Source organism: Vipera ursinii (genome assembly GCF_947247035.1).
Source record: "Vipera ursinii genome assembly, chromosome: 5".
Lineage (NCBI taxonomy): Eukaryota > Metazoa > Chordata > Lepidosauria > Squamata > Viperidae > Vipera > Vipera ursinii.
In genome coordinates, this window is record NC_139518.1 from 16576221 (window position 1) to 16602632 (window position 26412).

General features: G+C 41.5%; 1 protein-coding gene across 1 annotated transcript; it reads right to left on the reverse strand.

Moving 5' to 3' along the window:
- Positions 1-1111: 1111 nt before the first annotated feature.
- CLDN11 (claudin 11) lies at positions 1112-18597 on the reverse strand (the record flags this gene model as incomplete). Its single annotated transcript, XM_083363434.1, has 3 exons — positions 1112-1430; positions 12643-12807; positions 18372-18597. The coding sequence occupies 3 exons, from the start codon at positions 18595-18597 to the stop codon at positions 1198-1200; spliced, it is 624 nt and encodes a 207-aa protein (XP_083219560.1). The 3' UTR covers positions 1112-1197.
- Between the last annotated feature and the right edge of the window lie 7815 nt (positions 18598-26412).

Sequence of the window (26412 nt, forward strand, 5' to 3'; positions counted from 1 at the left end):
GAACAGCCACTCAGTCTTGTCAGGGTTGAGTCGAAGCCTGTTCCTCCCCATCCAGACCCGGACCGCCTCCAGGCAACGGGACATCACGTCAAGGGCAGTTACACAGTTACATCCCGCCATCTTGATTTTTTTGACCCTCCTGAACGCCTGTGTCCCCATTTATATTAGAAGCCACAACCAGAACAAAACTTGCACACCACATTCTGAATTGCTAGAAGGACTGGGTTGGAGCAATTTGAAAGGGAAGATATCAACAGGCAAAATGAGAAGAAAATAAACTCGTTAATTTCAACATTTATTTCAGTATATTGCGCAGTATTTCACTTCAGAACAAAAAGCATCATTACCATCATCAGTATTCATTGGATGTGACTGGAATTGGCTCTGATTACAGTACAAAAATTTAGATAATAGTTCAATCGCTTATGTCAGAATACAAATTAATTGAAACAAAGTAAAAAAAAACAAGTTGGCAGAAAGGAGACTGAAGAAAAAACATTTAGGATCGGTCCCACTGCATATATATATAAGGAGATATATACATTTTTTGTGTTATTTACCTTGCAATTAGAAATGGGTCTCTTTAATTTCCTTCATACTGATGCATGTAGACAAAAAAAAAAGAACTCCCCACTGTTACTGAAATAGTCATCTTCCTTATAGTGCTTGTTCTGTTTTCAGACTGAGAAAACAAAGAGATATCCCTTAATCTTTGGGGAAAGAAAACATTTCTGCAGTTGGAACACAGAGGCTTCTTTCACCTATCTTGGTAAGCACTGCCAGATAAGATGGCCTTGAGTGATATCAAAGGAAGGGGTAACTTGCATTCTCTGAAATCAGTTTCAGACCATTCAGATACATATTTGTTAATCCTGTTCCTAGCAAGAGGGAGGGAGGGAGGAGGAAGGAAGGGAAAAAGAAAAAGAGGCTTAATATTTTGACAGAATTATGAATGAAAAAGCCTGACCAAAGAAGACTGTGCCTGGACCTAGCTTGATGTTTATTTGCTATTTCAATTCAGAGAAATGGGGTGTTTACGCTTTACAAACACCAGGTTGTGTTTTTTTTCTATTTTCTACAACCGATGCAGCTTAGAAGATGGAAAGTGGAAGTAGATGGATGACCAAAAATTGAATGTAAACCTTTCCACTTGTGCCAAAAAATGTTTCTCCAAGGCCTGGGAAGTTTTAGGAGCTCTTATACGTGGGCACTCTTTGCGTGGGTGGGAGAGCTTGATCCAGAAGCATAGTAGAAGCGGTTCTCTCCAAACGTTTGGGCATCACCTGAACAACAAACAATGATGCATCCACCGAAGAGGCAAAGAGCCGAGCCGATCCAGCCGGTGTAGAGGGAATATCCAAAGCTCATAATCATGGTTTCACGGTGAGCACTCACAGGGAACCAAATGGTAGCCACAATGCCACACAGAGCTGGGGAAACATTTAAAACAAATCACTGCAGCCCATCACAGAGTCTAGAATTCCACAGCAATTTACAAATCCTAGATTTAACAAGTGTCAGAAATAAAATTAAAGGTCAAAAAATTGTGCAGTCATATCATATTATTAGAATGTGTTGTCATGTAAGCCTTTTGATTGATTTTTCTGAATGCCCAAAGATGCTTTTTCACGAGGCAACTGGGCTTTCTTGTTTTTCTTTGAAGACGTTTCTCTTCTCATCCAAGAAGCTTCTTCAGCTCTGAAGCTGAGGAAGCTTCTTGGGTGAGAAGCAAAACATCTTCAAAGAAAAACAAGTCCAGATGCCTTGTGAAAAAGCATCTTTGGGATAACTATTACCTGGATGACTGAGAATCTCCATAGACATTTTTCTGAATGAATTCTCTAAAAAGCAGACACATTAAGTACTATTTCTTAAATGCTCAAGCACTTGACAATTATCTTTCACTCATTGGCTTAAGGTGCAAAATAAACTTGTGACAATTTTTTTTAAAAAAAATTGCCAAACATGGCTAAGCAGAATATGGGATTGTTAACTCTTAGATCTTCAGTCTTTGACTACACCAAAGCCTAGTGGTCTGAAGTAGCAAACTGAATTAATGTGTTACGGTATATATTGTGAAGAAATATCTCCCTTTGGTGAATCTGCAATAGACTCCTTTCTAATTTTATTGAGGATTCTAACAGAAGTCATTTTTTTCCAACTCTCTGCTACTTCTTTTCATTATGCTTTTCTTTCTTGTGTCTTTTTTTAGTATAAGAAAAGGAGATAACGTTCCTCCCTCCAGTCATATAATTTGGCCTTGCAAGAACTGGATCCCTGAATAATTAACTAGACACTGAAATAAAATAAACATTCTAAGCATGCTCAGTCAAGAGTCCATCTCATCAAAATCAGTTATTAGTTTGAAGGAAATAAAAAATGAAATAGGAACATTAAGAGAGACTTTTCCACAGTCACTTTTTAGATATATTGGAAAATGTGGGCAACCAAGGAAGCTTCAGAGTGCAATAGAACAAAGCCTGGATTGCAGCAGCATCTTTTTCTTCCTCCAAAAGCCGAGTTGGTGTAAATGCTCCACTAAGAGAAATCCAAAAGAAATTCTCTATCGTTCTGAGGATAAGATAAAATAATAGATGCCTTTGAAATAATAGAAAATACTTGTGGCTTGGGTTTTAGATTTTGAGCAGTGGTTTGCTCTCCAAGCTTGTTTCAATTTATTTCCCGACCGTTTCGTTAACCAGACTAGGTAACATCGTCTTTCCTTGTCCTATTCTCCTTAGCTTATAAATGTCTTCTGTAATAGTAATAATAGATGCCTTTTGGGGGAAGGGAGGCAGAAATTGGACATCAGATTTCAGCAAGGCACTAGAAAGCATGCTTGAGAGGGGACCACTGAAATGGGGCACACAAAACTGCACAGGTTCTTTTAATGTGGGTGTGACACATTGCATGCCCATAAAACAGAAGTGTGGCCTGGGTCACACAGTGGGAGCCACCATCCTGATCTTTTTGGCCTCCCACACCACTGTGTCGAGGGCTTTTTAAAGAGCCAAAATTATTCCGTTTTACATTTATGCCACAAGAATCCAACACTATGGAACTGTCAAAACATGAAGTCCCATCTTGGTTTAGGAAAAAGCAATGACTTGACAACTGAACTGGCCAATTATTTTATTGCCTGCAGTGGAGAGACACACTGGATTCAATCATTTAAATTCTTTGGGAACCCATGTGTAAGAAAACGCTAGGAGAACTTGTGTTGTCCCAGAGACCACATGGAAAACATAATAAGGCAGTGTCAAAATCCCGAGGTTACAAAAGGAAGAAAATTACAGGGGGGGGAAATAGAAAACAGGGATCAAATGTTTGACTTAAGAGGGATAACCCCATTGCCAGGCCTCCAGGACTAGGATATCACAAGCAAAGTTGTGGCTGTTGAAAAGAGAAAACAGCAGGACAGATGACAGGATCTTAGTAAATTCAAATAGTTTCTATCTAGGACCTCCCAGAGCATCAAACGTCCAACCCAAGTCCATGATGGACACTGTTAACTGTGTGTGAGCAACCCTGCCACAAAGTTTTCGAGCAGCCTGTGAAATGTTATGGGGAGTGTGTGTTTGTTTGGAGATTCCATTAATTCCACAGTGATTTAGGTAGTGTCAGAGAAGAGCAGAAGTGGGAACTTTAGGACTTGAAATCTCTGCATTTTCAATAGGTAACTCTCTTTGTCATATCCAGGGGCAGCATTTTAAAACAGTGTCTGGAACCAAGAAATGTTGCTGTCAGAAAACCATATCATCATAAAACCATAAGGGATTTCAGGAATCATCTAATCCAGCCCCTTGCTTGGTATAGGATCCACTAAAGTGTTTCAGAGAGGTGTGGAGTCCTTGCTGATCTCCGGGCTTGGTTGTTTTCTTGCAGACATTTCAATACCCAATTTAGCACTGATGATGTTATCTAGTTGGGTAATGAAACATCTGCAAGAAAACAACCAAGTTCAGAGAGCACCAAGCACTGCTCAGTGCAACCATGAGCTATAAATATTCTACTCTTTTGGTCTCAAGCCACTGTTTGAAGACCTCTAAGACAAGGGAAGTAAACTACTTCATGAGGAATCTAATCTCCTGATGGAAAGAGAGACCTCCTGAGGATCTCCTGATTCCTAACCTGAATCTACTTTCCTACAAAGAGGAAGCAGATTTACAATGAGGCCATACACTCTTCTCTTTTTATCTCTATGTATCTCTTTCTCCATTCTCCATCTCTAACTCTTCCAGTCAGCACCTTCACCTCATCTTTGCTTTGTCCTTGTTTCACTTTGCTAACTTTTTGGGAAGGCTTGTTCTCTCAATACTTTTTGGAGGGAGAATCAGCAGCAAATGCAGCAAGCCTTGATTATTTGCTTTAGATCCTGTACTGGATTCCTCAGAACAGACCAGTACATCTACAGAGGGTCAAAAGCATCAAAACAGCAAGAATGACTGACAGTTAACTCTCTGCCTTTTTGACATGTCTCGCAGGCATCACATGTGCATAAAAAAGGGAGGGCCTTGACCATCTGGTCATGTTGCCATTTTACCCCAGATAACCCCTCATGCACATCCAGATGTTTCTGGTGCTATCCAGCCAATACATTTGGACAGACAAGCACAGCTAGGAAATACCAGCCCAGAGAAGCTGGATGGAACGAGACTATGATTGTTCTTTCAAATTAATTCATATGAATGGCTCATCTCTCACTCTTCTGGCTTCAAAGATTTCCTTGCAGAAGAATGCATTAACTAATTAGCTGCCAACAAAGGGCTCTTCCTTACAGTTGGGCTAATTTGCCTTCTTACAGTGTTTGAATTGCCACAAAAGAATAATTTATTTTATTTATATTTATTTAAATTTAGATGCTACCAGTTGCCCATTTCATGGTTTGTGGTGACTTGATATACACTGAGCTGCCCCAATCACCAATCCCTGTTTTGTCACAATGACAAAGCTGGTGACTAGGCCTCTCCTTACATTTTTAAGGTAGTATAATTAAAGTATAGCAACTGATGCATTTCCCCCTCCTTCCCAGTACAGGTAGTCCTTGACATATGACCACAGTTGAGCCCAAAACTTCTGTTGTTAAGAGAGACATTTGTTAACTGACTTTTGCCCCATTTTACGACCTTTCTTGCCACAGTTGTTAAGTGAATCACTACAGTTGATAAGTTAATAACCCACTTGCTAAGTGACTCTGGCTACCCCATTGACTTTGCTTGTCAGAAGTTCACAAAAAGGGACCTCATGAACCTGGGACACTGCAATGCTCATAAATATGAGCCAGAATTTGGATCATATGATCGTGGGGATGCTGCAAAGGTCGTAACTGTGAAAAATGGTCATAAGTCACTTTTTCCAGTGCCGTTGTAACTTTGAATGGTCACTAAATGAAGTGTTGTAAGTCAAGGACTACTCATATCACTCGTTGGCAGCATCAATCACTACCTTTAATGTAAGACAGGCTTGGTGACTACAAATGTGTGTCTGGGACAGAGGTTTTAGCCACATTCCTGGTTGCCCTGCTCCTCCTGAACGATCTTGCAGGTTATTTCTGAAAATGCATCCAGGTCAATGGATCTGTTTGTTTAAATACAGGTCTAATGGTCTTCTGGAAGTGCATTAAACCCATGTCCCCAAAATAGCCCCAATGCAGTAGGGGAGTGCAGGATGATGCTCAAATTTTAGTTTTTAAAACTAAATTAAACTAAACTTAGTTGTTTTTTTTCAGGAGATCTATCCTGCTTCATCCCATGTCTTTCTTACTGCTCTGCATGTGACCAGTCAGCCAGGCTGTTTTTGGGACATGAGTTTGGTGGGTCTTATGAAAATCACTAGTCCCATCTTCAAAAATAGCTGCCAACATGGCAAAGGGATTGCAAGGTGCATCAGGAGAGCTCGCTTTCCCTTCAATCCATGCCCTTTGCTATGAATGCTCATCTCTCGGACACCAGATGAAACCTGAAGGAATGAACAAAAAAAGGGGTTGCAAGAGAATTGAAGTATGGCCAATTGGTTGCAGCGTCCAAATCACTCTCTCGTCCACCTTTCCTCAACAGGTTCTCCTCTGCCCTGACTTTGCTGGCAAAAAGACCAAGACAGAAGAAGAATGTGGAAGAGAGATAATAATTCTTGACAGAAGTAAGCAAGATGGAGACTGGAAACAGCCACTACGTTTCAGTATACTGGTTTCCAGGAAAAGCAGAGAGTTAAATCACCTGCAGATGGGAGGAACCATGGTAGGAGCAAAGCTGAGCTTGTCTGGCACTAGAGGTAAAGGAGGGGTTGACCTGGACCCAAGAAAACCGTCAGGGAACAGAGATTAATGTCTCTGGGAAGGAGAAGTGGCAGAGATTCTAGGCTGGCAGAATGGATGGCCTGGGACTGGTAGTAAAAACTCAGCTAAGAGTGTTGGAATGGAGGTTAAAGAATTATAATGCAGAAACCTCCAGGGTGTCAAACAGGAGCTAAAATAAAATGTTCCAAAAGCTTTGATTAAAGGTTGCAATCACAGGGAGTCATGGATTAGTCCACAGCTCTGCAACCCGCGGCTCCGGAGCCGCATGTGGCTCTTTCAGCCACCTCCTGCGGCTCCCAGTCCTCTGCCATGTGCAGTCCAAAAAAAGAAAAAAGAAAAAGTGGGACTAAAAAAGTTCAACCAATCAATTCAAATATGCAGGGTAGGTGCATATCTCACCTTGGCTCCACTCTTCAGTCAAACCCTGTTCTGCGCATGCGCGCACATACGCGCATGCGTGCACATTTTTTGCGGCTCCCAGTTTTTCCTTTTGTGAGGGAACCAGTTCCGAGTGGCTCTTTCACTGTTTCAGGTTGCTGACCCCTGGATTAGTCAGTACCAGCAACTTGGAGAAGCAAGATAGGAAAAAATCTCTCTTCTGGTGGGAAAGTAAAAGTTCTAGGCTAGGATTTGCACTCAAGTACATTCTTTTGTTTTCAGGAACATTCCTCTGCCTTATGGATGCTAGTATTGGGGAAGAGATGACTAATTTTGCCCTTTGTTTGGCATCGTTTTATGGTAAATGTACCACTCTACTTGTATTATTTTACTGTATTTTATGCTAACTCAAGCCTTGCAAGTTTTCTGCCATCTTAAGCCATTTCAGCCCAGTTCTTACTCTATTCAGTGGAAAAAAAAGATGTTGCTTTTGACATTTCTTCCAAAAGAAATAAAACATTTTGGTGAAATTCTCATGGCCAGAATCTACTCCTGAACTGATTTTGTTGCAAGTAGCCAAGAGACGGATGTGAATGTCCTATCTCCCATTGAACAATAATCTCTTTGGCAGTTTATAGTCTCTCTGGCTTCCCACATTTTGATTAAATTGTTTTTTTTAAAAAAGATATTATAAGGGAACTTCCCATAGTTTCCCCCCAAGATGGGAGAGATATTGAGTATGTTGAAAGCCCATCTGATGGGCTGGTTAAGGTGCTGGCCTAGGAATTAGGAGACTGTGAGTTCTAGTCCTGCCTTAGGAAATGAAAACAACAGGTTGGGTAACTTTGCACCAATTATTCTCTCTCAGCCCAACATACCACACAGGATTGCTGTTGTGGGAAAAAATGGGAGGAGGAAAGAGTATTATCCATGTTCCCTGCCTTGATTTACTTATAAAGTGGTAAAGGCAGGATAAAAATCTAATACATAAATAAGTTACGCCACATCAATATCCTTCCCACTGGCAGATTGTTTCAAACCAAACTATAAAATTCCTCCACTTTCTCCTATCTGCCAGTCAAAGCATGGCACAATTATTATGGCTCTGAGTTTGAAGTTTGCGGAGGACATCTTCAGCCAATCATTGTGCAGCTTCAATGGGCCAATAAAAGAACACAGGAAATACCAGCTAATGAGCACTCATTCTCCCATTTTCTAACTTTCCCATTCTGGAAGCCTTAGGGCTTCCCTTATCCTCTTCAAGGACAAACAATTTTCTATCCCACACCCCGAACAGAGTCAATGCACTCGAAAACATGTATTTGTGTTTCTTTGTAACTTTGAAGGACAACTTTTGATGCCAGGTGATTAAAGAGGAGATAGTTTATTTAAGTAGTAGCAAATACAAAGACAAGTCTAGGAAACCTCATATTTTTTTTAAAAAAAAATACATTTGTGAAAAGTTCTGAAATTAATCAAAAGAACTTCTGTCACATAATCTATGAGCGACATAAATAAAGAATGATATTAGGGTTGAAGCCAAATTGTTATCATTCTCATTTTTGCCAGCCTCAAAACACTATTGTGAAGAGTTGTGGCTAAGCTGCCAAAGTCACCATTCCTTTGTTATTAAGGAAGTTATCTTTCCATTTTCAGACATAGTTTCTTTACTAAAGGCAATAGCACCATCAAAATATGCTAGACAATTTTTTTAAAAGAGAACTGATTGCAACTCAATTCCAGCCTCATTCAATTTTTGCATTCACACATGAGACTAAATCCAGATGTCCTTTTTTTTAAAAAAAAAAAAGAACAAGCCATAGTGTCTAGTTTGTATACAGCAATCATAATGACTAGAATTATATATTATGCTAAGCCAAGTGGAAACAAACTATACAATGGTTTGTGAAAATGGAAAGATAACTTCCTTAATAATGAAGGAATGGGGACTTTGGCAGCTTAGCCACAACCCTTCACAATAGCGTTTTGAGGCTGGCAGAAACAAGAATGATAACAATTTGGCTTCAACCCTAATATCATTCTTTAGTGATGATGGAGGAGGAGGAGGAGGAGGAGGAGGAGGAGGAGGAGGAGGAGGAGGAGGAGGAGGAGGAGGTGGAGGAGGAGGAGAAAAAATCCTATAAATCTGCAACCACTAGATCTGTAAGAAGTGGAGTAGAATTTCACTTTCAGATCTAAGAAGTTTGGAATTACAAGTAAGAAGAGTTAGGGATGGTCTCTAAAGCAATCTTCTCTCAAGTGGCCTCCTCCAGATATGCTGAGTCTGCAGTTCCCCAAACGTCTGACCAAACAGAATAGAATAGAATAGAGCTGGAAGGGACCTTGGTCTTCTAGTCCAGCCCCCTGCTGAAGCAGGAGAACCTGTACCATCTCAGATAAGTGACTGTCTAGACTCTTTTTAAAAATCTCCAGTGATTTCTGGATCAAGCTATTCGACTAGTTAATTGTCCTCACTGTCAGGAAGTTTCTCCTTAATTCCTGGTTGCTTCTCTCTTTGATCAGTTTCCAAACATTGTTTCTTGTCCTGTCCCCTGGTGCTTTGGTGAATAACATGACCCCCTCTTCTTCGTGGCAGCCCCTCAGATACTGGAACACTGCTATCATGTCTCCCCTAGTTCTTCTTTTCTTTAGACTAGCCCAGAGGTAGGCAACCTTGGCTCTTTTATGACTCGTGAACTTCAATTCCCAGAATTCCTGAGCCAGCCACGAGTCATAAAAGAGCCAAGGTTGCCTACCCCTGGACTAGCCAAGCCCAAGTCCTGCAGCTGTTCTTCGTATGTTTTAGTCTCCAGGCCTCTGATCATCTTAGTTGCTCTTCTCTGATTTTTTTCCAAACTGTCAACATCTTTTTTGTGATATGGTGACCAAAATTGGCTGTAGTATTCCAGGTGTGGTCTTACTAGTGTTTTATAAAGCGGTACCAATACCTCTATGCCTCTGTTTATACAACCCAGGATTGTATTAGCTTTTTTGGCTGCTGCTGCACACTGCTGGCTCATGGTTAAGTGATTATCCACTAGGACTCCAAGGTCCCTCTCACAGTTACTGTTTTTAAGCCAGGTATTGCAAAGGTGCTTGTACCTTTGATTTTTCCTACCTAAATGTAAAACTTTGCTTTTCTCCACATTGAAACTCATTTTCTTGAATAGGTCCCATTGTTCAAGTTTGTCAAGACCTTTTTGGATCCTGAGTTTGTCTTCTGGGGTGTTGGCTACTCCTGCCAGTTTGGTGTCGTCTGCAAATTTGATGAGTTCCCCCTCAATTCCCTCATCTAAGTCACTGATGAAGATATTGCAGAGTACTGGGCCTAGGACATAACCTTGTGGTACCCCACTGCTTACTTCTCTCTAAATGGCTAATATTAATAAGATAAGAGCTGAGAAAGGTGCACCCATCCAGACTATAAAGTTCCTTTGAAGTAAGCTCAGCTACTCTTCATCACTTCTTCCGTGTAGTTTTGTTGGAATAATACTGTACAATAATGCCTTTTTCTAGGATGCTTTTTCAACTTTCCAGGGTAGTCTAGAGAGCTGATTAGCAGCACTCAGGCATTATCTGGCTTCAGTTCTGCATAGCTATCTAAGATAAGCTGCTTAACTATAATTCCTAGTAGTCCCAATCATTATAACCAATGGTTAGGAACTCTTGTAGGCTGGCTACATCTTGAAATCTATAACCTCCTTATCCTTTCTGTCAGTCTGTCTAGGTCTTTGGTTGTTTAACCTGTTGGAACAGTTGGATTTTGGGCTACATATTGCAAATTGCAGAGAACTTGGAAGTCTCTACTGCAGCTGGACATGTCTTCTCCAGTATGGTGGAAACTGGGCATCCATTATAATAAAGCATGATGTCAGTGCTGGCTACCAGAAGCAGAGAGTCCACTTCAGGGCAAGGCAGCACAAAGAAGCTACTCTCCTCTTGGCCAACCCATCCTCCTCCTCAGCTAAACAAACTGGTGAAAAAAAAGACACCAAGGCTTCTTGTTGTGAGATGGCCAGGCTCAAAAATGCACAGGTGCTAATGATGGTTGTATTGGCCATTGTTGTCAGGGTGATACTGACTGGGTCTTCCATACTGATCAGAAGAAAATACATTATATGAGAATTGCTCCTGATCAACATAAGCATAACAGCCCAATAGTAGGGGGAGGAGGACACATAGGGACAATCATCTTCAGAATTCTGTATTCACAAAATGCAATTGACCTCTTTGGTTTCCTGAAAAATGACAACCCCGCTGAATTTGATAGCAGCTTCCAATTTGGCAATTGTGTGAACCAGCCAGCCCCAGTACAAGCTTCCCCATAATGTTGATCCTCAACTGTTCTGTCATCCTTGGTCATTTTTCCAGGACAGGTAGTCCTTGACTTACAACCACAACTGAACTCAACGTTTCTGTTGCTAAGTGTGACAGTAGGTTTCGCCCCATTTGGCGACCTTTCTTGCCACAGTTGTTCAGTGAATCACTGCGGTTGTTAAGTTAGTAACTCGGTTGTTAAGAGAATCTGGCTTCCCCATTGATTTTGTCTGTCATGTTTATAAACCTGCAGCTGTCATAAATATGAGCCAGCTGCCAAGTGTATGAATTTTGATCCTGTGACCAGGGGGATGCTGCAACAGTTGTAAGTGTGAAAAAATGATCGTATTTTCAGGGTCGTTGTAACTTCAAACAGTCGCTAAATGAATGCTGCGTGGCAGCGGTGGTTAGAACGCAGCACTGCAGGCAAACTCTGCCCGCAGCTTGGCGTTTGATCCTGACCGGCTCAAAGGTTGACTCAGCCTTCCATCCTTCCGAAGTCGGTAAAATGAGGACCCACATTATTGGGGGCAACATGCTGACTATGTAAACTGCTTAGAGAGGGCTGTAAAGCACTGTGGAGCAGTATGTAAGTGCTGCTGCTATTGGGGCAGTATAGTTTATACTGGCATCCTTTTCACTGAGTCAAGGACTGGAGATAAGAACTGGAAGGAAGGCTCTTTAGTGTGCCCACAAACCTCAAACACAGCCTCAAGGAGCTTTAAGTCTGTTAGCTCTGGCATCTAATACTTGGAAGTCAGGCAAGTTGGCAGCAGCTGGGAACAGAGGCAAGACAGGGATCAGCAACTGGAAAAGGACATTTTATGCCAGCATTGCTTTCTTCCAACTCAAGGCTGGACAGAGAGAACCCTAATTTAGTAATATAGAAAAGCCCACCACTTCTGCATAAAGTAGCTACAGGCAGTATGTATGGCCCCAGTTGGAGATGGAATGGTCTGTTGCTAACCATGGCAGTTGTTAAATGAGTTGTGCCTGATTTTATGTCCTTTTAATGCCACAGTTGTTAAGTGATCACCCGAACTGTTAAGTGAATCATATAGTCATTAAGCGGATCCAGCTTTCCCCCCCCCATTGAGTTTGCTTGCTACTGCTATTGTAAATCAAGGACTACCTGTATTCCCAAAAATTGTCTAGCATAAAATGGATGGAGTCTTGCATCAATACTTAACCAGCTCAGGAAAGGATGTAGTACATGCATTCACACATCTTAAGCTCCATTCATGTCAACATTGGTTAGATTTGTTGAGGTTTAGAGTGAGTCAGGCAGATCAGTGCCATTTGGGTAAGATATGATTCAATATATTGTATAGATCAGGGGTCTTCAAACTTGGCCCTTTTATGACTTGTGGACTTCAACTCCCAGAATTGCCTGGCTGAGGAATTCTGGGAGTTGAAGTCCACAAGTCATAAAAGGGCCAAGTTTGAAGACCCCTGGTATACAGTAGATATTCAAAACAGGTTAATGTAGCATGCTTGAATGCAGCCTTCAAGGAGAGGCTGGCTCTGTTCCAGGTTAGAGTGATGATAACTATGATCCGGGGGTCAAGCACAGCTTTGTGGATCTCTCACTTGCTAGATTAGAGTTTGATTAGCAATCAAGGAAGAGAATTGAGACATGGGGAAAACCTTACCCAAGAGGATTAGAAGGATTCCACCCAACTGAGAACGCCGATACTTAGCCACTCCAGGTTCATGACCCATCCGAATGCAAGGCAAAACAGTCACCAAGAGGAAAACAGCTGGGAGTCCCAAAACTGTGGCAGCAATCATCAGGGCCCGACATGCCTGTACATACCCTGTGGGAAGAAAGAGTTCAGAACGTGCAAACCTACAGTGTTCGATGGTGTATATCTGCTTTAAATAACAGGGATGACCTCGACAATTGCAACTACCAAACAAAGGCCTTCCCCAGAGGAAAAAATCCATTTGCATGACTGAAAACTTCCATCTGCACTTCCTCTCAGTGGGACCTCTAAAGCAGGGGGCAGACAACCTTTCTTTCCAGAGAGGAAAGGATAGTCCTTCCCTTCCAAAGGCTGCACAGATGACAACACAATAGAGGAAGCAGAGTCTACAACTTTGAACTGGTTTGTTGTTGTTGTTGTTTTTCCTGTGGCAGTGGCAAACATGCTGGCTTGTTACTTTTATATCAAACTTTCCAGAAAGTGACATCAGCTATTTTTATCATTTTCTTCCTAATTGTCAGTTTTAGGATTTGGGGGTGAACTAAAACTCAACAGGAATGCCCGCTGCAGCCACAAAGTCAGGTACACGTACGGTGCTCTGTACCAGGAATCCTCAAACTTGGCCACTTTAAGACTTGTGGACTTCAACTCCCAGAATTCACCAGCCAGCCATGCTGGCTGCGGAGTTCTGGGAGTTGAAGTCCACAAGTTTTAAAGTGGCCAGGTTTGAGGACCCCTGCTCTGTACTGAAGCCCCTAGGCATGCCAGGTACCTTCTAAAAGGGAAAGGTGGAAACTTTCTTACTTGGAATAATAGGCTGGCAAGCAGACTGAAACCAATCAGCTCAAAATAATAATCTCCAAGGCTAAAAAATGTAGCGAAAAGTGAAGCAAGAATGCCTAGGAATTCTCTGAGCTCACAAATTGATTTCTAAATTAGGTATAGGGCAGGGGTAGGCAACCTTGGGTCTTTTATGACTCATGGACTTCAACTCCCAGAATTCCTGAGCCATCCATGCTGAGGGGAAAGGGAGAGGTTTCCAAGCTGAGCCATGCTGGCTCAGGAATTCTGGGAGTTGAAGTCCACGAGTCATAAAAGAGCCAAGGTTGCCTACCCTTGGTATAGGGTGATAATAGGTTGTCTTCTTCCAACTACGGGTTGACTTACAATCACAACTGAGCCCCAAAAGCAAGAGAGTTGTTAAGCTGTGCCCCATTTTAATGACCTGTTTTGCCATGGTTGTTAAGTGAATCATGCGGTTAAGTGAATCTGGCTTCTCCATGGACTGTTTGGCAAAAGGCAGCTGGGAAGGTAACAAGTGATCCTGGAATGGCACAACAGTTATAAATATAAGCCAGTTGCCAAGCACCCAAATTTTTACCATGTGACCATGGGGGATGCTTCACTGGTCGTAAGTGTGGAAACTGGTCCTAAATCACTTTTTCCAATGTTGTTGTAACTTCAAACAGCCACTAAATGAAAGGCTGTAAATCGAGGACTACTTGAACCATGTTCCTGTCACTTGCAGAATTGCAGTTACAGAAAATAACAGTAAATCATCTTCAATATTAGGAGGGAGCAAAAGAGTTTTATGACTACAACTTGCTAATGACATCAGATTTAAATAAAAGAGGAGGTTGGTGTTTTGGAGCTTGAATGGGGAGATCTAGATTTAAATCTGCATTTCCCTATAGAACAATTGGAAGACTTGGGGCCAGTCACATTCTCTGCCTCTAGCTGACCCCACAAGGTTGATGTAAGAATATGGTCTAGGCCAGGCGTCCCCAACCCTGGTCCATGGACCGGTACTGGGCCACAGCATGCCAGCAACTGGTCAGCACAAAAAAGTGAAGCCCCATTTGCAGGATGCAGGCAGCACACAAAATCACGTACTCTCTGGTCCATGGAAAAACCTTTCTCCACAGAACTGGTCCCTCGTGCCCAAAAGGTTGGGGATCTAGGGGAGGAAAATAATTGTATGGACCTCTAGAGGTTTGAAGATAATGAGATTTACAATCATGCGCATCAGAATAGCTCCAGGTTAGAGAAAACTGATAACAGCAAACTGGAGAATTAGAAGTATGAAACCTAGATTTATTATATGCAAACAGGAGCTGGTGTAGAACTGAGCAGTAAGTTAAACATTCTGGGACTACAGAAGGTCTTCCAGAGATGAATAACCTATAGTTTGAGTTTATGCTGGCTGCTAATGATGTCATGTTGCCAAAAGTGAGCAGAATTCCAGCTTTCAGGTGCTATTTTATTGGGGACTTTAAAATTTTAATCAAAGTATTTGTATTCTGACCTTAAAATCCATTACTTGAAATCTGTTGCAAAAGATTAGCTGTCAAAAGATTAGCATTTAAAACATCTCAGCCTGGAAATGTATTCACAGGGACAAAATTGAATAAAATTTACAGTCCTTCTACACTAATGTTCCCTGGGGTTTTTCGAATTTTAGCTCTATGAGAATTGGAACTGATTTATTAAAGTTCCTGCAAAGTATGCAGAAAATATGTGTGTATATCTCAGCCAGATCTTTTCTAACCACTGGACTAATGTAATTCCTGAAAGGGACACTTCCCTGCTTCACCTTTCATGTTATGCTTGAATGTGTGTGTTATGTACTGGGCTCATAGTAATACCACATGGGTTGCTGGAGCAGCTAATGGCTCTCCAGCAACCCAGACTACAAGTCTCCAATGCTACAATTGGCTATTCCTAGGCAGCAATAGTTGTTTCAAACCTATTGGCTGCCGCCTAGGGGGCTAGACTATATATTGCGGCTAGTTGCAGCCATTTGCTCAGTACAGATTCTGCACGAAATAAAATATGAGGTTCCCTATACTCAGCTACCTCGTCTTCATTCCTGCGCCAAAGAACCCGCTATTGAACAGTGTGGATATTTGCAGACTAACCATGCTGTTAGTTAAGCCAATCATGTACATAAGAAAAGCAGAATATAACATCACCTTTTCTGGAACAACTGTCTATTCCTCCATCCTATTTAATAGCTTTTAATTTTGAACTTCTGGAAAACCCTCTAAGTTCTAGCAACTTTCATCACCTGATATTCAGATGTATCTTTGAATTAGGAGATTACATAGAAACTGGCCATTAATAAATGTGTCCTCCCAGGAGCCCTTTGACTTGGTGGTCATTTCTATCCAATGGCAGGGAGTTCCATAAGTCCATGAAGCAACATATAAAAGGCTATTTCCAACTCTTACCAATCAAACTGGTGCTCATAATGTTACAATGAAATAAAATGAAATAAGACCAATATACCAAGCTTTTAAAAATGATATCATACTGGCTGGGTGAGGTCAAGCTTCTAGTTAGAATATCTCATTAGTCAGGAACTCACTAGCCAGCCTCAAGTAATTAGTCAAGGCTCTGACCTGAAAGTTGAGGGATAATAGAGAAAAATATATTATTATATATAACATAATAATATATTATTCTTTATTATCCCTCAACTGCATATATAATATAATAATATCTGAGATATTTAGGAAACAAATATAGGTTATAGGTTTGTGACTACATAAAATATTTCATGATTCTAATTTGTTGCATCTTTTAAGCATTGTTTTATGTCATATGCACACAATGTGATCAGTCCTCTCAATTTAATATTTTCAACTTTCTTAAATGTTATATGTGTATCTGTGCATGTGTGTGTGTGTATGTGTGTGCGTACGTGCATTAAAAAATAAAAAAATATGTGGATTATAAATATTATTGTCATAATCTTTATATCCTTTATAATGGATGTGTGCACGCACACAGGATTTTTATACATGCATGCACACATGTATACAAATCCTAAAATCTGGAGAAGAGGAGGAACATATTTAACATATGTTTAATATTGATTGATAATGACTAATTGATAAATGTATGAACACTGTTTGTTAATAATAATGCTAATTATCATGCTAACCCTTTGTTTAGTTCTTTATTATCAGAAAAACATATCCTTCCTGGAGAAAGTGACTCTTGTAAAGTCATGGTCTAATAGGCTAGAGAGTCATAAAAAAACCCCACTTTTTTGACATGGTGATTCTAAAACATATCCTCCCTGATAGCACAAACTTCCCATGCTGGAATAAAAGAATTCAGCTGTTACTGTTTGTATAGCTTTGTATTTTGTACCATACAGTGTGGAAAATATTTTCATTGTCTCCATTCCCACACAAAGTCACTGAAGCTAACCCACCAGTAAAAAAAAGAGCTTGGTGATACAGAGCAGATGGTATATTAGATTTCATTCCAGGCTGGGAAAGACCTGCCCAATAGTATAAACAGGATTTACCAGATAGCCCCTAAGCCCAACCTATTTTAAGACAAATGTCAAAGCGTCTATCAGTCCCATTTTACTGATAGTTAAATAGAGACCCCAAGATGTGGAATATCCAGAATCACACAAATTTCAGTGGCAATTTCTAGGAATTAGGGCCTGGCTGTGGAGTCAAAGACAGGCTTAAAAGATGACCCCATGCCAACCACTCACAGTGACTGGAAATTGGGTGGAAAGTAAATTTAAAAAAAATTATTACAGTTAGCCTGATTTTTGCTCTGCCCCTTTTGAATATTTCCATTTGCCAGAAATTGGGATATTTTGATCTGAGCATGTGCACAATAATAATAACTGATGTGACAATACCAGAACAGAAGACAAAGAATTGGAGAAGAACAGAAAGCCTCAAGATCTGAAAATCGAAACTGAAAAGATTGTGGCATACAGCAACTATGGTGGTCCCATGGGGGTTACTGGGCACACTGAGTACCACACTAAAAAAAATCTTGGATGGCACTTAGAAAATTGATAAATTTTCCATCTCTCAATTGCAAAAGGCCACACTGCTCGTATCCATACATATATACCAAGCCCGATACATTATGATGTCCTAAGTTCTTGGGAAGAATTCTTCAATTGCAGGAATTGGGTACGTCTAGTCTAATGAAAAGAAGACATGACAGCAGTCTTCCAATATCTAAGGGGCTGCCACAAAGAAGAGGGGGGTCAAGCTATTCTCCAAAGCACCTGAAGGCAGAATAAGAAGCAATGGATGGAAGTTAATCAAGGAGAGAAGCAACCTAGCACTAAGGAAGAATTTTTGGACAGTCAGAACAATCGATCAGTGGAACAATTTGCCTCCAGATGTTGTGAATGCGCCAACACTGGAAGTATTTAACAAGAGATTAGAAGGCCATTTGTCTGAAATGGTACATGGTCTTCTGCTTGACCAGGGGATTGAACTAGAAGACCTCAAAGGTCCCTTCCAACTCTGTTTCCAAGGTGTCCTCACTTCATAAATTCCTTCACAAATTTATCTCTCTCTCTGTTTATTCAAATATAATTTCAAATGCACCCTTTCTATAAAAGATTAACCCTCAGTTTGCTGCTGTTATTATTGGGATTCTAAACAAACATAACTAGATTTCCCCACATATTACTTCTTTGTCTGTTCTAATTCTTTATTATTTTCCATGTAGAAAAAAATAGCCTGTAAAATCTTTGGAACATCGTTTGAAAATTTTTCAGCAATTCTACCAAACATTCCCAAATTCCCCTAAGAAGTCCTATCTAAAAATATAATAAGCCAGCACCAAAGCTGTGGGGTTTAGTTTGAGTTGGGAGTCCTTGGCAGTTGCTAGATAATCCATACCTGGTAATATGAGGATGTCCACCAGTGGCTTGCAGTGATATAGCCCTGTTGCCATGACACAGTCAGCCCACAGTCCCTTGGACCCCAGCTCGTCCATCTTCCGGCAAGTGGTGATGGTGTATCCACAAGTCACAACCCAGTCATTTGTGGAAGTGGCCACAATCAAGCCAATCCAGCCGACAAAGCTAGACACAAACCCAGTAAGATGTAAACAAGTGGCAACCATTCTTCTCCTAAGATTGGCTGAACACTGAAAAACTGGTAAGCAAGAAGGTGAGGGTCTGACTGCAAGTTGTCAGCTAAAGGCACTAAAATGAGATCAGCTCAGATGGAGATGCTTGGCATCTCTTAGCACAGCCCCTGGGAGGAGACACCTCCCACACAGATGGAGGGAGGTGGCTCAAAATGTGCCAAGTTTTGTTCTTCTTTTCCCTTTGTTTAAAACTTCCTGCAACTACACAGTAGGAAAAGTGAACGCAGAAAGGCAAATGGGAGTAGAGAGTACACATTTAGGTCTGAGCTTAAACAAGGCCTGATCCTAAGTTAGAAAATGCATTGAGGAAAGATATGAGGAAACACGAATTAGAGGAAGCGATCCTTTTCAAAAGAAGAGGCAGCGCAAAAGGCCAGCTTATTACTGTGCCCATTCTCTGAAGAGTCTTGTTCTACAACACGCAGGCACACCACCACACTTTTTGCAGAAAAAACCACTGCAGCAAATAAATGGGGTAAATACAGATCCTCAGAATCATATTTGCACCCTTTGGAATAGACGGAGTACAGCAGATGGGTTGGTGGGCATTTTCAGTCTCTTTTCTGCATTGGGTGAAGTTAGGGATGTTTTAAGGATAAAGTGGATGCTTTTGGCTTAGATTACATGGATCTTCAAACTGGGCCCTTTTATGACTTGTGGACTTCAACTCCCAGAATTCTTCAGCCAGCCTGGCTGAGGAATTCTGGGAGTTGAAGTCCACAAGTCATAAAAGGTCCCAGTTTGAAGACCCCTGGCTTAGAAGAAGCTTCGGGCACTCAGAGTAACTCTGACCGCACTCCATGATTGGGCTGATTTATTTTCTCTGGAAAGGTTGTGGTCAGTCATGTGCCTTAAGCCTCTACACATTACAGGTATTCTATGACTCACGACCACAATTGAACCCAAAATTTATGTTGCTAAGTGAGAAATTTGCCAAGTGATTTTTACCGCATTTTCCGATTTTTCTTGCCACTTTTGTTAAGGGAACCACTGCAATTATTAAATTAGTAAGTGAATTTGTTTTCCCCATTGACTTTGCTTGTCAGAATGTCACAAAAAATGATCACATGACCCCGGGACACTGCAACCGTCACAGATATGAACCAATTGTCCAGCATCCGAATGTAAATGACGTGACCATGGGGGATGCTGCAATGGTCATAAATGTGAAAAATGGTCATAACTCACTTTTTTCAGTGCTGTTGTAAGTTTGAACAGTCACTCAATGAACTGTTGTAAATCAAGGACTACCTGTACTTTATTCATTTCTACAACTCCATTCATAGCTAAGATTGCTAATTTTACAGGTGGGATATATTTTAGGGATTGAAGCAAACTAGGGATTATGTCTTTTGGTAAACTGACTTTATGCAATTGTACTACAATGATTAATCTCTGGTTTGACAGTCTCAGTAGCTCAATGCTTTTGCAATAATCCTAAAGGTTATGGAGGGGGGGGGGACAGATTTAAGGTCAGTTTATAAACCTGGAATAAACAATTACAAGTGGATTCTATTTTAATATTCAGAGAGATTTTAATCAAAATCTGAAAGACTTGTTTGCTAAGATCAAAGGTGAAAAATAAATCTTCAAGAGAGTTTTCAAAGCAAAACCTAATAGAATCCACTTTGCATTCAAGTTAGAATTTTTCCTTTCTCGAATAAAACGTGCCTATAGCGACCACCAGTGGCATTTTGAGGCATTGCAGTCCTTGTTACAAAGCAGGTTGCTTGACCTTTTTCCTTGACCTTTTGGCAACTCACAATGGAATAAAATTAAACATGTGAAAGACTGCATTGGGAGAGCACTGTGGGTGCAAGTCATGCATTTGATCGAAGGTGGTTCCCTCACATATGCAGGGGATGGACTTAAATTAGCAAATATTGAATATCCGGCAATCAGCAATATTTATGGTAGGGTGAGCAGATGAAATCATCCCTACATTTACAGTTTTACTCATCTCATGTACATGTGCTGCAGACTCCCTTTAGAAAATAAAAAGAGAAAATCTGATCTATGGAATCAATATGTGTGTGTGTGTATGTATACACACACACACACACATACAAACACACACACACACACATATATATACATATATACATATACATATATATATATATATATATATATATATATATATATATATATATATATATATATATATATATATATATATATATATATATATATATATATACACATACACACACACACACATATATATATATAAGGTAAAGGTTCCCCCGCAGATGCGTGCTAGTCGTTTCCAACTCTAGGGGCCGGTGCTCATCTCCGTTTTAAAGCCGAAGAGCCAGCGCTTGTCCGAGGACGTCTCCGGCATGACTAGATGCCAGAGGCACATGGAACACTGTTACCTTCCCACTGCAGTGGTCCCTATTTTTCTACTTGCATTTTTACGTGCTTTCGAACTGCTAGGTTGGCAGAAACTGGGACGAGTAACAGGCGCTCACTCTGTTACGCGACACTCAGGATTCGACCCGCCAAACTGCCAACCTTTTGATCGACAAGCTCAGCGTCCTAACCCACTGAGCTACCGCGTGTGTATATATATATATATATATATATATATATTTGTTTTATTTGTTTGTTTTATTTAATTTATATACCGCCCTTCTCCCTGGGGACTCAGGGCGGTTCACAGGGCATATAAATAAAAATACCATACTATACAAAAGTTAAAACAAAGATTAAATCAGTGCCCAATTAAAAAACAATAATGCAATCTAAAATAACAATTTAAAACCCAGCTCCCCCATCAGGCCAGACCGGCCAATTCAAACAAATGGGTCTTCAGACCACGGCGGAAAGTTCGGAGGTCCGATGCCGTCCGGAGCTCCACCGGCAGTTGGTTCCACAAAGCCGGGGCACCCACAGAGAAGGCTCTCCCCCTGGGGGCCGCCAGTCGGCATTCCCTGACCGGAGGCACCCTGAGGAGGCCCTCTCTGTGGGAACGCACAGGGCGGAGGGGAGTTGAAGCCGGCAGCAGGTGGTCCCCGAGGTACCCCGGACCCATGCCATGTAGGGACTTAAAGATCATAACTAATACCTTGAACCTCACCCGGAAGACAACTGGTAACCAATGCAGCTCGCGGAGCAAAGGTGTAACATGGGAGTACCGGGAAACTCCCAAGACAACTCTCGCGGCCGCATTCTGTACCAGTTGGAGCCTCCGAGTGGTCTTCAAGGGAAGCCCCATGTAGAGAGCATTACAGTAGTCAAGGCGAGAGGTCACAAGCGCATGAGTGACCGTGCACAGGGCATCCCGGTCCAGATAGGGCCGCAACTGGCGCACCAGGCGAACCTGGGCAAAAGCCCCCCTAGTCACGGCCACTACATGATCTTCTAGGGTAAGCCGTGAATCTAGGAGGACTCCCAAGTTGCGAGCCCTATCCACGGGGGGTAAGAGCTCACCCCCCATAGAAAGAGATGGAACATTTTGAATGTCCCGGGATGCCGGAATGCACAGCCACTCAGTCTTGTCAGGGTTGAGCTGAAGTCTGTTCCTCCCCATACAGACCCGAACCGCCTCCAGGCAACGGGACATCACAGCGAGGGCATCACTGGGGTGGTTTGGGGTCGAAAAGAAAAGTTGGGTATCATCGGCATATTGATGATACCCAACTCCAAAACCACGAATGATCTCACCCAGCGGTTTCATGTAGATGTTGAACAGGAGAGGCGAGAGAACCGACCCCTGAGGAACTCCACAAACGAGAGACCTCGGGGCCGATCTCTGCCCCCCTGCCAACACCGACTGCGAACGTCCCAGGAGATAGGAGGAGAACCACCGAAGAACCGTGCCTCCCACTCCTAATCCCCTGAGACGCCGCAGCAAGATACCATGGTCGATGGTATCGAAAGCCGCCGAGAGGTCTAATAGGACTAGGACAGAGGAATATCCCCTGTCCCGAGCCCTCCAGAGATCATTCACCAGAGCGACCAATGCCGTCTCCGTGCTGTACCCGGGCCTGAAACCCGATTGGTAGGGGTCCAGATAATCCGCTTCATCCAGGACCAGAGGGAGCTGATGCGCCACCACACTCTCAACAACCTTCGCAAGAAAGCGAAGGTTGGAGACTGGACGAAAGTTGTTCAATACAGCTGGGTCCAAGGCAGGCTTCTTGAGGAGAGGTCTCACCACCGCCTCCTTCAAGACGGTGGGGAAATAACCCTCACTCAAAGAAGCAGATATAACCGCCTGGAGCCAGCCTCGTGTCCTCTCCCTAGCTGCGTAAACCAGCCAGGAAGGGCACGGATCCAACAAACATGTGGAGGAGCTCAGCCTCCCCATAATCCTGTCCATATATATATATATATATATATATGTTTTCTGAGGTTTTCGCGGGTGCCTGTATGTGGATCCTTGGTTTTTCGGGTTTCTCCCCGCGTAGAACTAAAGGTGTATACCGTATATACTTGAGTATAAGCCGACTCGAGTATAAGCCGAGACTCCCAATTTCACCCCCAAAAACTGGAAAAAGTTGGTGACTCGAGTATAAGCCGATCTGCCGTTCTGCAAGCCTCCGCTGCCGGCGGAGGCTGGATCTGCGCTCTGCAAGCCTCTGCCGCCAGCAGAGGCTCGATCCACCATTTTGCAAGCCTGAATACACAGGAATACCCTGTGTGGCCGCGGCTCTCGGGGAAGCCCTGGCTGTCCGCTTCCTCGCTCCACGCTGCCATTCGGGGCCCGCGCGTTCCCCGGGCAAATTGCGGCGCCCAGCAGGCGAGGAAACACGCCCGCTCCAGTCGCCCCCCCTTCCCTCAGGAGACGCGAAGCAAGTGACCGCCCGGAGCTTACCGAGGACTTGCTTCGGTGCTTCCAGGATCGCGCACACCTCTCCCAAGCCGCCGCCGTCCGGAGACCTGCCAAAGTTTGGGGAGGTTTGGGGAGGTGCGCGCGCACCTCCCCAAACCTCCCCAAACGTCGGCAGGTCTCCGGACCTCCACGCCCTAGAATTCCCCAACAATATGGCCACTGCTGAAAATTGTCCATCCATCTTGAATGTGCCAAGGCCGATTTATATATACAAAGGTAATCCTCACTTAGCAGTCTCAACTGGGACCAATGACACAGTCACTGAGCAGAGAAATCACATTATTACAAATGGGCTTACAATTTTACTTACTCTGGTTGCTAAGTTCAGTGTTGGTAAGTGAAAAATCGCTTGACAAATGCTTTACCATTTCACTTCTGCCTCTCATACTTACAGTATTAATCCTGGCTGTCTCAAGCAGAAATATGTGACAGTTGTGAATTACGTGAATGACAGTCATGATTGCAATATATATATATATATTTTTCAAGACTGTGGAATAATTAAGATTGATATCAGTATCAGTCTCCGAAGCATCATGAATACACAGGAAATAGAAATTCGTTCGTTGCTGATTTGCTTTATTGTGGAGGCAATATAATTAGACCAATATTTAGACTAGTCATTCTGGATAGTCATTGCAACAGTGATAAAAGCAAGGACTGGTCTCAGTTATTTTTTTTAGCACCGTCATAACTTTGAATGGTCGCTGTACAAGGCAGTCAGTGAAGACTATCTGCATCTATCTATCTCTGTGAATCAGATTGATCATCCCAGTTGCATGCAGAAGACTTTTGATGCATGTTGGTTCAACAGGAGTTGATATAACATAGCCAGGGAAAGCAGATGCTTTTGTTAGTCCTTGAGCTAATGACCATGACTGATACCCAAAATTGTGATTAAAAATCATGTCAATCATTAAGGTCATCATGTGATCAACCTGTTTTTAAATTTCTTGGTCACAGTCATTAAGTGAATGTAGCGGTAAAGCAAATGCCATGGTCATTAAGCAAACCCATTGTTTGCTTAATGAAGGTATTTTTTTGTAGGGAACTGGACATGCATGCCAGTTTCCAGCAAAAAACATTGTAAATTGTGGCCACATGATCTCTGAATGCTACAAAGTGCCACAACTATGGGCTGGTTGCTAAACACCCAAAATGCAATTGTGTGACCATGGGAGAGGGGGTCTGAATGTCAGAAATTCAAATCTGGGTCTTAAGTACCTTTTTTCCCCCCCCAGTATAACTTAGAACGGACTACTGAGCGACCTGTCATTAAGTGAGAGCTACTTTTATCATCAAAGCTTGGTGATAAATGGCAAAACAATCTTTAACTGCTTGGAGTGAGGAGACTGCATAATTTGTCTTCTGTTCAGGGCTATATGTTCAAATATTCTAAACAATTATGAGGGATGAAGGCATGTTCAGAATTATGGGCTGAATTGTCACTGTGTTGACCACATTTCATTTTCCTGGCTTTGCAAACAAAATGATGGGAATCCAGGGGTGATTGGTATAAGAGGCTTTGTTATTATTTCAGATATCTGTTTGTTTTTTTTAAAAAAAACGGGGTAAATACAATGGAAAGCAATGCTTTTCAACTTAGGTAGCCATAGAGGTCTCCTGATTTATGCCATTATAAAGACTACAGTGAATGGCACACTGTCAATGTACAAAACTAGCATTGAGAAATAATTGGAACAAACATTCAGTTCACAAGGCTATATGTACAAAGAATAGAAAGGGAGGAAGTCTTTGATATTTGAATTGTTTATTTAAATGTGGATCACAAACTATACAAGGTATTTACAATGCATGAAAAATGGAAAACTGCACAAAATACATTTGAGGTATAAGCAAAAAGCACAGTATGTTATATTTTAATAAATAGAATTCAAAATCTGTAAACTAAGTGAACAGCTAAATGCATTTTTTGTTTTACTAAAACTGTACAAAATCTCTCTCTTGTTCTGTCTTATTTTGAATCACATGAGGTAGAGGACAGTTTTGTGTATCAGAAGATGAACTCAAACTGTACATCATTGGCAAAACACGGAAAACTCTTGGTTTGCACCAAACATTTTGTCTTAGACCTGTTTGACCAAACTACTTCTGGTCTTGACTCCTTGTACAACTTCTTACAGTAATTGTTATAAACTCTTCTAAATGTTTTCATTGTGATCCAGAAGGTCGTTAGTTTAAGAGTTTTCATGTGACCATTTGAACATGATAGATAGATAGATGATAGATAGATAGATAGATAGATAGATAGATAGATAGATAGATAGATAGATAGATAGATAGATAGATAAAACAACATGCCGTACAACTATATATAGTAGGGAGAAATTCTGTTCAAGATACATGTCAGAGATCCCACTGAGTATTCAAAATATATATTTTTCAACACTGTGGAACAATTGAGATTAATAAACATTTTCAAAAGCATCATGAATACAAAGAAAATAGAAGTTTGTTAGTTCTTTGTTGATTTGCTTTATTGTGAAGGTAATCTAATTGCATCAAGAACATTTAAACCAGTAATTCTGTGTATTCATTAAAACAGATGCATTTACAACTGTGCTTCCCTTTTCTTAATCAGAGGTATTTGAAAAAAATTACAGGATTGCTGTCCTTAAAAAGAGACATTTGGGGGTGGCAGGGAGAGTCTTGGTGCTTGTGCGATCTGTAAATGATAGGACTTTTGCTTTTACAACAGAGAACATTTGCAATAGTATTAATCAAAGTAATTCCTGTTCTGAAATTATGGACTGTCTTACATTATGATAAGTATTGAAGAACCAATAGAAAGTTATAATTAAAATATCAAGTTGTTGCTTGCAGAACTGAATTATTTTACAGTGGCAATATACACTGAAGCATTTCTAGTCTAAGATTACAAATGGTGTGTTCTGGTATTACGCAATCAGATCTTTAATACAGTACAT